At 37.3% G+C, this 12,769-nt stretch overlaps 1 protein-coding gene across 1 annotated transcript in view; it reads left to right on the top strand.

Moving 5' to 3' along the window:
- Smchd1 (structural maintenance of chromosomes flexible hinge domain containing 1) overlaps positions 1 to 12,769 on the top strand; it is a 138,979-nt gene that overhangs the window by 50,901 nt on the left and 75,309 nt on the right. Inside the window, exons 16-21 of the mRNA XM_059278617.1 lie at positions 865 to 947; positions 1,116 to 1,229; positions 3,595 to 3,672; positions 4,185 to 4,304; positions 8,267 to 8,411; positions 11,204 to 11,300. Of these exons, the coding sequence (XP_059134600.1) occupies positions 865 to 947; positions 1,116 to 1,229; positions 3,595 to 3,672; positions 4,185 to 4,304; positions 8,267 to 8,411; positions 11,204 to 11,300 (637 nt within the window). The remainder of the gene's footprint in view (positions 1 to 864; positions 948 to 1,115; positions 1,230 to 3,594; positions 3,673 to 4,184; positions 4,305 to 8,266; positions 8,412 to 11,203; positions 11,301 to 12,769) is intronic.

Here is a 12,769-nt window from a genome sequence, read left to right as displayed (position 1 = left end):
GATTCAAATAATGTGTTTTAATCCAAGAATTGTAGTGCTATTCAGTATTCTCACATGTGTTATGTGCCCTGAGGTGAACTCTTTGACATTAAATATTGAGAGTTGTAGTTAGATAGGAACATTAGAAAAAGAAATTTTATCTAAAGTGTCACATTTATTTATACCTTAACATGGGCATTTAAAGGAAATCAATTGGCGTGGCTTACAGCTAGAGGAAACTAGCACTTTCTAAGAAATAAAGAGCACTAAAAAAGAAATAGCCAATAAGGAAGAAGCAGCTGTCCTCCTGTCCCCAGGACACTGAAGTGGGGCCATTGAGGACGAGTCTGAGCTATGCTGTTTGTTCTAGGACAGCATGTATTAATGTAGAGAGGGTCCTACCACCATCACTTGAAAATCAAACAAAAAAGGAAAGAAGATGAAATTTCTATTTTTGGATCAAGCTAATGATGTTATTTTATTATTTTATTTTGTCTTTAAAGGGTATACTTGTACTATAAATAGAAAAATCATATCTAAGTGTTAATATCAAGATAGATTTTTTTTTTTTTTTTTTTTTTTTTTTTTTTTAATTTTTCGAGACAGGGTTTCTCTGTGTAGCTTTGCGCCTTTCCTGGAACTCACTTGGTAGCCCAGGCTGGCCTCGAACTCACAGAGATCCGCCTGGCTCTGCCTCCCGAGTGCTGGGATTAAAGGCGTGCGCCACCACCGCCCGGCCCAAGATAGATTTTTATCTTGGCTTTTTATTAGACATAGCGGGATTAGGTTTAGCTTTTCAAAATGTATCAATAGTACCTATCTACTAATTTTCATATTTCTAATTAACTAAATTCACAAAACATTAATATGCTGGTTTTATAATAGGCTCCCTGATAGATTGTCTGTAACTTGGCCTGAAGGAGATGAATTATTGCCAAATGAAGTTAGGCCTGCCGGAACCCCAATTGGTACGTTTTCTAATGTTCCCTCTGTTGGTTTTGTCTTTCTTATAAAAAATTTTTGTCTACTTCTAATATATAGAAAACTATAGAATATTGAAATGTAACATGAAGATCTTCCGGACTGTTGATGGGTAATTGTGATAGTCTTTCTTTTCACTTTGGTCATTCCCACAGGTGCACTAAGGATCGAAATACTAAACAAGAAGGGGGAAGCTATGCAGAAGCTCCCAGGGACAAGTCACGGAGGATCAAAGAAGCTGCTGGTGGAACTTAAAGTTATACTGCACAGTAAGAGCATAGATCAGTCTGGGCCTTGAGTGACTGGATGAGAAAGATTGAATGTCTCTAATTTTTGATGACTTGAATCTGGTTAATACAGCAGATTTGGTTAAAGTTAGAAAATAGAAATTAAGGTGCATTCTTCCAAAAGGTCATGTTGGGCAACTCAACTGAGGAATAGTTGAGTGTCCAAAATTCAGGGAATAGGAGTTTTTTGTGGCTTGAGAAGAGGAATCTAATCTGCAAATGCCTATGAGTTGTTCTAGGAATTTGGAGGACATTTCCAGGAATTGGGAAAGGAGAAATGATTTGATCAAATCATACCTAGGACTTTGGCAGGGCCGACAGATCTCTGAGTGTGAGGCCAGCCAGCTCTACAGAGCAAGTTCCAAGACAGCCAGGGCTACACAGAGAAACCAAAAACAAAACCAAAAACCAAAACAAAAAAACTAAAAAACCTAGGACTTTTAGAATCAAAGTCGTATTTGGAGGGAGGTGGGTGCATGAAACCACAACTAGTGTGCAGCTTGTGGGTAGCTGCCCTGCAGAGCACAGCTAACTCTGCTATAGTGAATGGCTAACTACCACAGCACTGTTGGGTCATTTCTAAGGTCAGTACATCTGTGTTATATGAGGCCTTACAGGTATACTAGGCATAATTCAAAGTACATAGACGAGCCCCTTATGGTTGTTTATTCTGGTCATCTCAGCATTGGGGAGGCTGAGGCAGATGAATTATTGCAGGTTTGAGACCACCCTGGCCTATATAGTGAGTCCCAGGCCAGCCTGGGCTACATTTTTTTTTAAAGGTTTATTTATTTATTATGTATACAGTGTTCTGCCTGCATGCCAGAAGAGGGTGCCAGATCTCATTACAGATGGTTGTGAGCCACCATGTGGTTGCTGGGAATTGAACTGCGGACCTCTGGAAGAACAGCCAGTGCTCTTAACTGCTGAGCCATTTCTATAGCCCTGAGCTACATTTTGATACCTGTCTAAAAACAAAACAAAGCCACCCAAAAGAATAAAACTTATATGGAAAACCTTGTAACAGGTTCATTATGATCTTTGCTTGCTTGAGTTATTGCAAATTTATTTTTTTTAATTCTTAAATTTAGTCAACAGATATTTTGCTGATAATTTTTACATCTATGTCCTTTAGGGAGATTGGTCTATACTATTTTTCTGCTTTGTCTTTTCCCAATTTTGGAATCAGAGAAATACTGGCTTTATAAACAGTTTGGTAGTTTGCCTTTCTTTCTTGACATATAGAGTAATTTGAGAAGCACTGATGTTAGTTCTTCTTTCAAAGTATGGTAGAATTCATCGCTGAATCTATCTGAGCCTGGAATTATCAATCTGAAATTCTTTTCTACCCTTTAAAGTCAAGATTCAAGTTACAGGGTCAGGCATGGTAACACATGCCTTTGAGGCAGATGGACTTCTGTGAGGTAAGGACATCTGGCCAGAAAGGGCTATAGTTAAGACTGGCTCAAACGACAACAAAAGATCCAAGCTATACCTGAGTAGAAATCTCCAAAGAGAGCTTCTTGGACTACACAACCAGCTACAGCAAGTTATGTATCTCACTGCCAATAAGAAAAGGAACCAGGAGACTGAATCAGGCCAAGGATCAAGAATGTGTGAGATTCTAGGGTATCCCCTATTAGAAAATTTGCATCTAATAATAAAAGATATCCATCAATATGGGATAAACATGAAGGTGCTTGCCAAAGGAAAATAAAAACAAAAACCAATTGTGTTAAAAAGATCAAATTCCATATTCCTTCCTTCCCCCTCACTGAGCATTATTACAGAGCACTAATCAACTGTAACTTGAAATTTAGAAATTAAAAAAAAAAAATGAATCAAGCCTAGCCTGAATACTGCCTTTCACATGACATTTAAATAATATATTAGGAAGAATGTCTTACTTTGGAGGTACTGCCTTCTAGTCCATCACTTTACCCTCCAAGTGAAAGCATTGTAATGAGCTAAATAAACTTTCATTGTTTTTGCTCATTTGTATAAGATAATAATATATAGTTTGAAGCTTCAAAGCAGTATTATAAAGTGTATAGCAAATAAAGATAACTGTACTTGATGCTACTTCTGACACCTCATTTTATTTTACACTCAGTTTCTTTGTTTTGTTGTTTTGTTTTTTTGTTTGTTTTTTTCGAGACAGGGTTTCTCTGTGTAGTTTTGGTGCCTGTCTTGGATCTCGCTCTGTAGACCAGGCTGGCCTCGAACTCACAGAGATCTGCCTGGCTCTGCCTCCCGAGTGCTGGAATTAAAGACGTGTGCCACCCCCCCCCCCCACCCCAGCTCTATCTATACTCAGTTTCTTAAGGCAGTTTTTCTTTTTATTAAGCTTCAAGTGGAAATAAAGAAATCATTTCACATATCAGTCAACATGGAGGAAAATGGCCTTACTGGTTTAAAAAAATGGGTGAGTTACTCTTATTTTTGTTTATTTTTTTAGGTTTCAAATTTTTATTTTATGTGTAGGAGTGTTTTGCCTGCATGTATGTATGTATGTATGTATGTATGTATGTATGTATACATGTATACAATGTGCTTGCCTAGTGCCTGTGGAAACCAGAAGGTAGCACCAAATTCCCCAAGACTGAAGTTATGGATGGCTATGAACAAACCTGGTCCTTCTGCAAGAGCAACAAGTGATGTTAACTGCTGAGCCATCCCCCCAGTCTTTACTATGCTTACCTACCAGGGTTGACCCCTAGGATTGATCTTCATCCCCACTGTAAACAACCCACAGCCATGCATGGTGGTTCACATCTGTTGTAGCTATCAGCTAGCTCAGCAGGGGGAACCACTGGAGTGTACTGGTTTAAGAACAGACTGGGCAGTCTTGTGAGATCCCCATTTCCCCTGAAAAGAAAAGCACATATAAATCAATTTCTGTTGACATGGTGTTTAATCTCTTCTTAATTTATCCAGAAAATATCCAGAAACTGGGTAATTATACATTGAAATTACAAGTGGTATTGAATGAAAGTAATGCAGATACCTATGCAGGAAGATCACTACCATCTAAAGCAATAAAATTTTCTGTTAAAGGTAAGCAAAACACTATTGTATAATTCCATCTGCTGGTAGTGCCATTTTAAATTGGGAATTTGTATAATTCAATAAAAGATACATAATTGAGTAAACATCTTGACTTTTAAATGACTGTAAAAGTACTTAATCATTCGTGTTCGTTCTTAATTCTGAAGATGTCATTTAAAAAATTTATTTAGGTAGTTTTATACTTTGCATAGTCTACAGCTATTCTGATTCTTAACCCTTTGGGTGATTTCAGATGTTGGAGGATTTTCTCCCTCAGTTTTATAATTATAGAATCATTGTCATCAGCTTCTGTGTAGTCAGCCGTTTTTAGTTTTGAAACATTCTATTTTCTAGGCATTTTTCTTGAAATACTTGATTTTTTTTAGTTTTTTTGTGTTTTTTTTTAATAATATCTAATATGAAAGTACTATGTCCCCAGACATGTACACTAATTAATTTTTTTCTCCTTTATATCTTCTGCTTTTATTTATTTTACTTGAGATTAGTTTAACATTCTAAACTATTCTAAAATATTAAATTTTCCCATCTTGCGATATCATTCCATGTTATTCCCTTTTTAAAGCATTGTATTCCCACTTCATGGATTAGATAGCTCCACTCTCTAGGGCTTTTTCTCGATAGTGCTTTTCCTTATTCATAGTATGTCTCACACTTGCTGGGTTGTGTGCTTGCTTGTTTGCTGTGTTTATCTTACATGACATATTTGCTTACATTACAAAATAAAATACATAAAAACATGCTTTATTTTAATTATGAGAATTTTCAGGTTTTTGAGTTTTGGCTATTGAGAGTCTCCAGACTGCACCCATTGTACAGAAAGTCAGGCTGGGGATGACAGCTGAAAGGGGAGAGGTCTGACTTTTTATATATATAATCCTTCAGTTGGTTTTCCAGTTTTCTATAAACTCTTCATCCTTTCCTAGTGCCGTGTCTCTCATTCCTTAGACCTACCTCTTTTCTTTGAGGCTGAGGAAGACATGACTGTTCTCTGTGTTGAGGATGAGGAAGACATGACTGTTCTCTGTGTTGAGGATGAGGAGACATGACTGTTCTCTGTGTTGAGGATGAGGAAGACATGACTGTTCTCTGTGTTGAGGATGAGGAAGACATATGACTGTTCTCTGTGTTGAGGATGAGGATACATGACTGTTCTCTGTGTTGAGGATGAGGAGACATGACTGTTCTCTGTGTTGAGGATGAGGAGACATGACTGTTCTCTGTGTTGAGGATGAGGAAGACATGACTGTTCTCTGTGTTGAGGCTGAGGAAGACATGACTGTTCTCTGTGTTGAGGATGAGGAAGACATGACTGTTCTCTGTGTTGAGGATGAGGAGACATGACTGTTCTCTGTGTTGAGGATGAGGAAGACATGACTGTTCTCTGTGTTGAGGCTGAGGAAGACATGACTGTTCTCTGTGTTGAGGATGAGGAAGACATGACTGTTCTCTGTGTTGAGGATGAGGAGACATGACTGTTCTCTGTGTTGAGGATGAGGAGACATGACTGTTCTCTGTGTTGAGGATGAGGAGACATGACTGTTCTCTGTGTTGAGGATGAGGAAGACATGACTGTTCTCTGTGTTGAGGATGAGGAGACATGACTGTTCTCTGTGTTGAGGATGAGGAGACATGACTGTTCTCTGTGTTGAGGATGAGGAGACATGACTGTTCTCTGTGTTGAGGAATGGTAATTTTGGGAACTGAAGCCAATTTCAACAATTTTTCTAGTTGTGTTCCAGTTTCATAACAGCTTGAATATACTGTAGTATGATTTACTTTGGGCATTTAAGGATTTGATAATCTTAGCTTCCTACATTTACCCATGTAACGTATTAGTCTCCTTTTTTTGTTTGTTGGTTGGTTGGTTGTTTTGTAGAGTTAGAGTCTCCTCAATATCTGTAGTATCATTATAATGGTCTTTTGGGGGTTCTTTTTGTTTTTTGGAGAAGTTGGAGCTGCATGCCTTTTTTAATCAGAAGGACCTCTAGAAGATTTCATATATCTGTACACTATATTTGTGTCTAGTGCCCATATAAGCCAGAAGAAACCTGAATCCCTAGATCTGGAGTTCCAGATGGATGTGAGCTGCCATGTGGGTGCTGGGAATTAAATCTGGGTCCTCCACCAGTGCTTTTAACCACTGAGCTTTCTTTCCATCCCCAAGGTTTTATTTCTTAAAATTATTTTTTGTTCTACAAATCTACTTCATGGTGTAAATTTGTTATATTTTAGTTTTCTGTTGAAACATTTATGTTGTTCCAGTTTTTTTTTTTTACTAAAAAACATAAGCTGTTTTTTGTTGTTGTTGTTGTTTAAATATGCTAGTTTCTCTAGGATTGATACCAAGAAATCTCAAAAACTATGTGCAGAACACTCAGCAGTAGACTGAGAATTCATTTCCTACAAGCCTATTCCATCTAACCTCAACATTTACATAGTAAAATGAGTGGTTAAGCATTTTCTCAAACTTTTAAAGTGTGTGCTGCTTCTAGTCCATGAGTGTCATCTGAAAGCTTGTTCATTTCAGTGCTTGTTTTATTAGTTTGAAGTTGTGCTTTACTTAAGTTTGTAACTCAACTACCTTGAAGGACTTGTTAAAGCACAGTCTGCTGAGTGTCACTCTGAGAATATCTTCATGCATGTTTGTTTGTACTAGGGATTGGACCTAGGGCCTCATGTATGGTAGACAAGCCCTCACCAGAGCAATATCCCCGTCATTTTCATTTTTAGACAGGATCTCAATAAGGCACCTAGGCTAGCCTAGAACTTTCTCTGTAGCTCAGGCAACTTCCTGAATATCTCTGTCAGTGGCATGGCTATTCACAGAGTTTCTGATTGGGCATATTTAAGGGTGGACTCTTGAGTTTCATTTCCAGTAAATTCCAAGGGATAGTCAAAATTAGTAGATTAGAGATCACACTTTGAGAAAAGATGGTTCATGGATAGAATGTAAGCTCAGCTAGAGCATATACAAGGCCGAATTAGTTCCTGACTCTGTGTGCACATGAGTACACAGGAACATGTGTAAATAAATGAGATAATGAGAATAGATCATTCTTTCCTTGGCTTTTAGTTCCTTATTGCATGTGTTACAGTTAGTTTCACATATATCCCTTGTTGTAAGCTCATCAAATCCATTTTTAGTTTTTGAGAACTTAGAAGTTCTTAATTAAGGGCATAATCATTCTTCATTATATTCTAATAATTTGAGAGCTTAGAAACAATTTGAAGTTTGGCGTGATGGTATACACCTATAATCTCCCACTTGGAAGTTAAATTGCAGGATCGGCTGGGCGGTGGTGGCGCAAGCCTTTAATCCCAGCACTTGGGAGGCAGAGGCAGGCGGATCTCTGGCCAGCCTGGGCTACAAAGCGAGTTCCAGGAAAGGCGCAAAGCTACACAGAGAAGCCCTGTCTTGAAAAATAAAAAAATAAAAAGATTGGAGGATCGTCACAAGTCTAATGACGGCATGGTGTGCCCGACCTACGTAGTGAGACTGTTTCAGTAATTGTAATAAGAGTAAAAGGAAGTAAAAGAAACACTTTGATGTCTACCCCTTGGATTTTCTTTTACATGTGGTGTGAGATAAAATTCTATACTTATTTGCACTTGCTGGTTGTTGGCAATAGTTAAATCTTTGCACAGATTCTTTTTGTAAGTTTTTGTTTTATTTTTAATTATATTCAGTGTGTGGGTATGTGTACAAGTGCCCTCAGAGGCCAGAGGAAGGCCTCCAATATCCTGGGGCTGTAGTTCCAGGCACTGTGAGTCACTTGACAAGAGCGCTGGGAACCAGACTCAGTCTTCTGCGAGAGCCATCTTCCCAGTCCTTGTACAGATTTCAAATACCATCTACATTGTAGTTGTAATTGCCAGGATATGTATGGGTCTACTTCTGACCTCCAGTAAGTTTTCTTCATAATTTCTTTTCTCTTTTGTTTTTGTTAAAGAGGGCAAGCCAGAGAAGTTTTCATTCGGTCTTCTTGATTCCCCTTTTCGTGTTGGAGTTCCATTCAATATTCCTTTGGAGTTACAGGATGAATTCGGTCACACTACCCAACTATTATCTGATATTCAACCAGTTCTTGAAGCAAGGTAATTGAAGGACTTATTTGTATTTGTCTTTTTGTATTTGCTAAGTCTTTACTCTTTTTTGTGTAAATTATATAAGGTTAGCATTTGTATTAATGTTTTAAATGAATTTTATAATTCCTGATGTATTTGGCTTCAGGCCATCCTCTGTGGCTACAATATCATGTGTAAATTACTTCACAGAAGCTTATTTACTAAATTTACTGCTGAAGTCATTGGAGATGTACTCCATTTTCCTTTTACAAGTATGGTGTGTTGTCCCGTGACAATTCTGTTAGTTGCTGTTGTTTTTAAGTTCATGTTAGGGGGATTTTTTTTTCCCCCCCTCGAGACAGGGTTTCTCTGTGTAGCTTTGCGCCTTTCCTGGAACTCACTCTGTAGCCCAGGCTGGCCTCAAATTCACAGAGATCCACCTGCCTCTGCCTCCCGAGTGCTGGGGTTAAAGGCGTGTGCCACCACTGCCCGGCAATGCTAGGGGGATTTCAAGAGCCAACAAAAGCATAGAATACATGGCATCTTGCTGAGAGCTATTTTGTGTGCCACTTTACATCTTTAATGTTGATTTTGTTAAATGTGTTGCAGGATGCCATTGTTTTAGACTAGGCTTCTGCAGTAGCCCCAACAGACTAGGATAGAATTTTAAAAAAAAGTCACTTTATGCTAGAATTCTAGTAACCAAGGTGAAACTAAATTGTTGACCTGAACATCTAACAACTCAGAATTACATAATAGACAGATGTCCTAAATGGGAGGTTCAGTTGGCATATTATTGAAGTACTTGCTGTCTTAACTTTTAAACCACAGAGGTACCATGAAATAACTTGGTATTTACTTATCAGTCCTGTTTCTCTGCCCTTACTTTATAAGAAAAATACTTTTTTAAAAAAGCTTTTATTTTACTTGTAATTTTGTGTGCATGGGTACGTGTGCACGTGAGTGCAGGTGCTTCAGATCCCTGTTGAGCTGGATCTAGTGGTTGTGAGCTGGCCCTTTTTGGGTGCTGCACCTGAAATCTGCTTCATTACTGAGTTATCTCTCAGGGTAACTTAAAATGATCAGTGTGGACCTTCAAGGTGGCTCAGTGGATAAGGATTCTTGCCACCAAGCCTAAAGGTGTACGTTAATGACTGGGATGCACATGGTAGAAGGAGATAGATTCTGACCTTCACACATACACACCATGATTTGCATACACATCATGATTTGCATACACACCATGGACTACAAGTGTACACACATACACACTATAAATAAATTTTAAATTGTGCTTTTTTTCCCCCATCTTCATCTCTTTCTCTGTGTAGAATGAGCCTAGGTGTTTTGTTCATTAGAACACTTTGTTGGGATGAGTTGAAATGAAATAGTGCTACTTGATTGTAAAATCAAAGACTGTTAAGATCTTTATGTTATCATTTTAAATCTGTCTATTCAGAAAATACCTGTAAACAATTCTATGCTTGAGAAAAATGGGCTTTTTCTTACCTTACGATGTTCTTTGTACCATTTTCTCTTTCATAGCTAACCTAGGTATCACTTGCACATAGCAGTAGGAAAGGTACTCAGCATATACTCTACCAAGCTTACAGCGACATGAAAGCCACTTGGTTATTTAGACTTCTCTGATGCCATTCTGCTGACTAGGTAGCAGAAGCTGCCTAAACTTTTACTGAGTGCAAGATTTTAAGGGATCCATAGAAAAGACTGAGGAAACCATGAGTTTACCATGTGAACCTGGTGTACTTGAGTATTTCTTTTGTTAGGGATGTATTGTGGTCTACCTTTGTATTCTTTCTTTCGTATTGTATCAGCAGTGAGAGTCTGGAGTGATAAAATAGTCAAGGTGTGCATGTTGATATTTTCACCAAGTCACACTTTTATGAACAAGCCTAATGAAAGGAAGCTAAGGCAGATTCCAGGGGTGGTTGTGCGTAGGGTTTCTAGTATAGGGTACATTTCTTGCTTGTATCTGCCCCTTTTATAGTTTTGTTTTTTGGGTGTTTTTTTTGTTTTTTTTTTTTGTTTGTTTTTTTTGTTTTTTTTTTTTTGTTTGTTTTTTTTTTTTTTGGTCATTGTTGTTCTTAAATACTGTCAAGGTATTTACAGATGCATAACGGAAAAGCCAGTCCTCCAAGACTAGTGCTATGGAATTATCAGCAGTTAGCCCAGTGGTTGTACAGTGGCAGGTGTGCTGTTACGTCAGACATATGTTGGGCATATAGCTTGCCTTATTCCTTGTGTCTTGATCAACTCATCATGTGTGGTTTCTTTATTTTATGACAACCTGTCATATTATTTTCAGTGTTTGCCTCATTAGTATCACTTATACTTGCATGGTCATATTTTTTTCCACCATAGAATTTTTTGGAGCTCTATAGAGTAGCACATTTCTGTAATCTCAGTACTAGGGAGACTGAGGGAGGGGGGATTATGAATTTGAAGCAAACTTGGCTATATAGGGAATCCCTGACTCAAGGGGAAAAAAGACAATTTTTTAGGAATTTTCTTTATTTCTTTTTTGGTTTTTCGAGACAGGGTTTCTCTGTGTAGTTTTGGTGCCTGTCCTGGAACTCACTCTGTAGACCAGGCTGGCCTCGAACTCACAGAGATCAGCCTGGCTCTGCCTGTTGAGTGCTGGGATTAAAGGTGTGTATCACCACCGCCTGGCTTTCTCTTTATTTCTTATTTAAATTAAATTAGAAATTTTATTAGAAAGATGAATTAAACATGCCAGTATCATTTGCAATCTTATTTGTAGATAATGCAGGGAAATTTAAAAATAATCTGTTTTTTTCTAGTGGTCTGTCTTTACATTATGAAGAAATAACCAAAGGCCCAAATTGTGTAATTCAAGGTGTTGTAGCTAAGGGTCCAGTTAACTCTTGTCAAGGCAAGGTAAGCATTATACATAAATTTTATAATATTTATTATTTGTTTCCTATTATATTAAATTGGAAATTTAATGTTAAATGACCTGGGTTTATTTTCCTTTGTTTTGTATTTTATAACCAAGATCACATTAATTCTGACTTGTTAGGGATTCATCAGTGCTATGTTACCTGACTCACAAGTTAGAGTGGTATGAAAATCTTGCACGTTTATTACTGTAGTGATTTCAACATCCTTGAGTTAAATGTTTTCTAGCTGTCTTTATCTTAATTCAGAAACATTTATTCAACATTTCTCTGGTAGTATTCCACTTTTTCCTCCTCTTCTTTTATTTTTCTCAGACCAGAAACCACAATTTCAAATCAGTGAAACTGTAGCTGACTAGTTTAATGTTTTGAGAATTAGTAAAGGGAAGTATTCAGTAAGAGATATATATGGTTAAAAAAGATACAAATATTTCCCTATCAATATTATGTTTAAGATTGAGCTTCCTGGGGCCTGGGTCTATGTTAGAGTGCTTGGAAGGCCCTGGGTTTAACCTCCCAGTATCAGCCCAAAGAAGAGAGAATGAACATGTACTTTCTTCAGATATTTCAGGTGGAATAGCCCTGATCTGAAATGTTTTGAGTGTTGATATGATGCCACTGGTAAAAAATTCTACACCTGACCTTATTTGATAAATGTCAGTCAAAGTGGGTACACACCAGAATTACTGTACAAAATATATTGAAGGTGATGTATTTTAAGCTGAAAAGTAGATGAATTTCATGTTTAGACTTGCTTCATTCCTCAGATAGCTTTGTTTTTACAGATATTCTAAAATTCAAAATACTTCTAGTTCAAAGTATTTTTATTTTATTGTGTGTGTGGATGTTTTATCTGAATGTAAGTCTGTGTACCATGTGCATGCCTGGTGCCTGAGGTATCCATAAGAAGATATCGGGTCCCCTGAAAACTGGAGTTCACAGTTGTGAGCTACCATGTGGGTGCTGGGAATCAAGCCCAGGTCCTCTAGAAGAGCAGCCAGTGCTCTTAACCATCTCTCTAGCCCTGTAATAGCAAACATTTTAATAGGTGTTACTTAACTTACATACTACTGCTTCATATTATCAAATGATGTTTAGCATCAGGTTTTATACACGTTTCTCAATTGAGACTTCCTGAAATAATTTGAGATTTGTATCAAATTTTAAATGTTAAGTGGACTTAAAATTATTTCTAGATTTTTAAAATAACTTTAAATTTATAGAGGAGTTCAGAGATAATAAGAGCTTACAGAGTTTCTGTGTTAATATCTCAGAACCACATACATATATTTATACACACTAATAAACATTAAGACAGGACTAGTAAGAAAACCAGACTTTATTTAGATGTCTCCAGTTACCCGTACCTTTCTGTTCAAAATCCAGTCCAGAATATTGCATTCCATTCAGAAGTTTCTAGATTGAGTTTTTAAATTAATTTTAAAAATT

This window comes from Peromyscus eremicus, chromosome 13 (assembly GCF_949786415.1).
Source record: "Peromyscus eremicus chromosome 13, PerEre_H2_v1, whole genome shotgun sequence".
In the NCBI taxonomy this organism is placed as follows: Eukaryota; Metazoa; Chordata; class Mammalia; order Rodentia; family Cricetidae; genus Peromyscus; species Peromyscus eremicus.
Note: the sequence above shows the minus strand (reverse complement) of the source record. Positions and strands in the feature narration are given on the sequence as shown.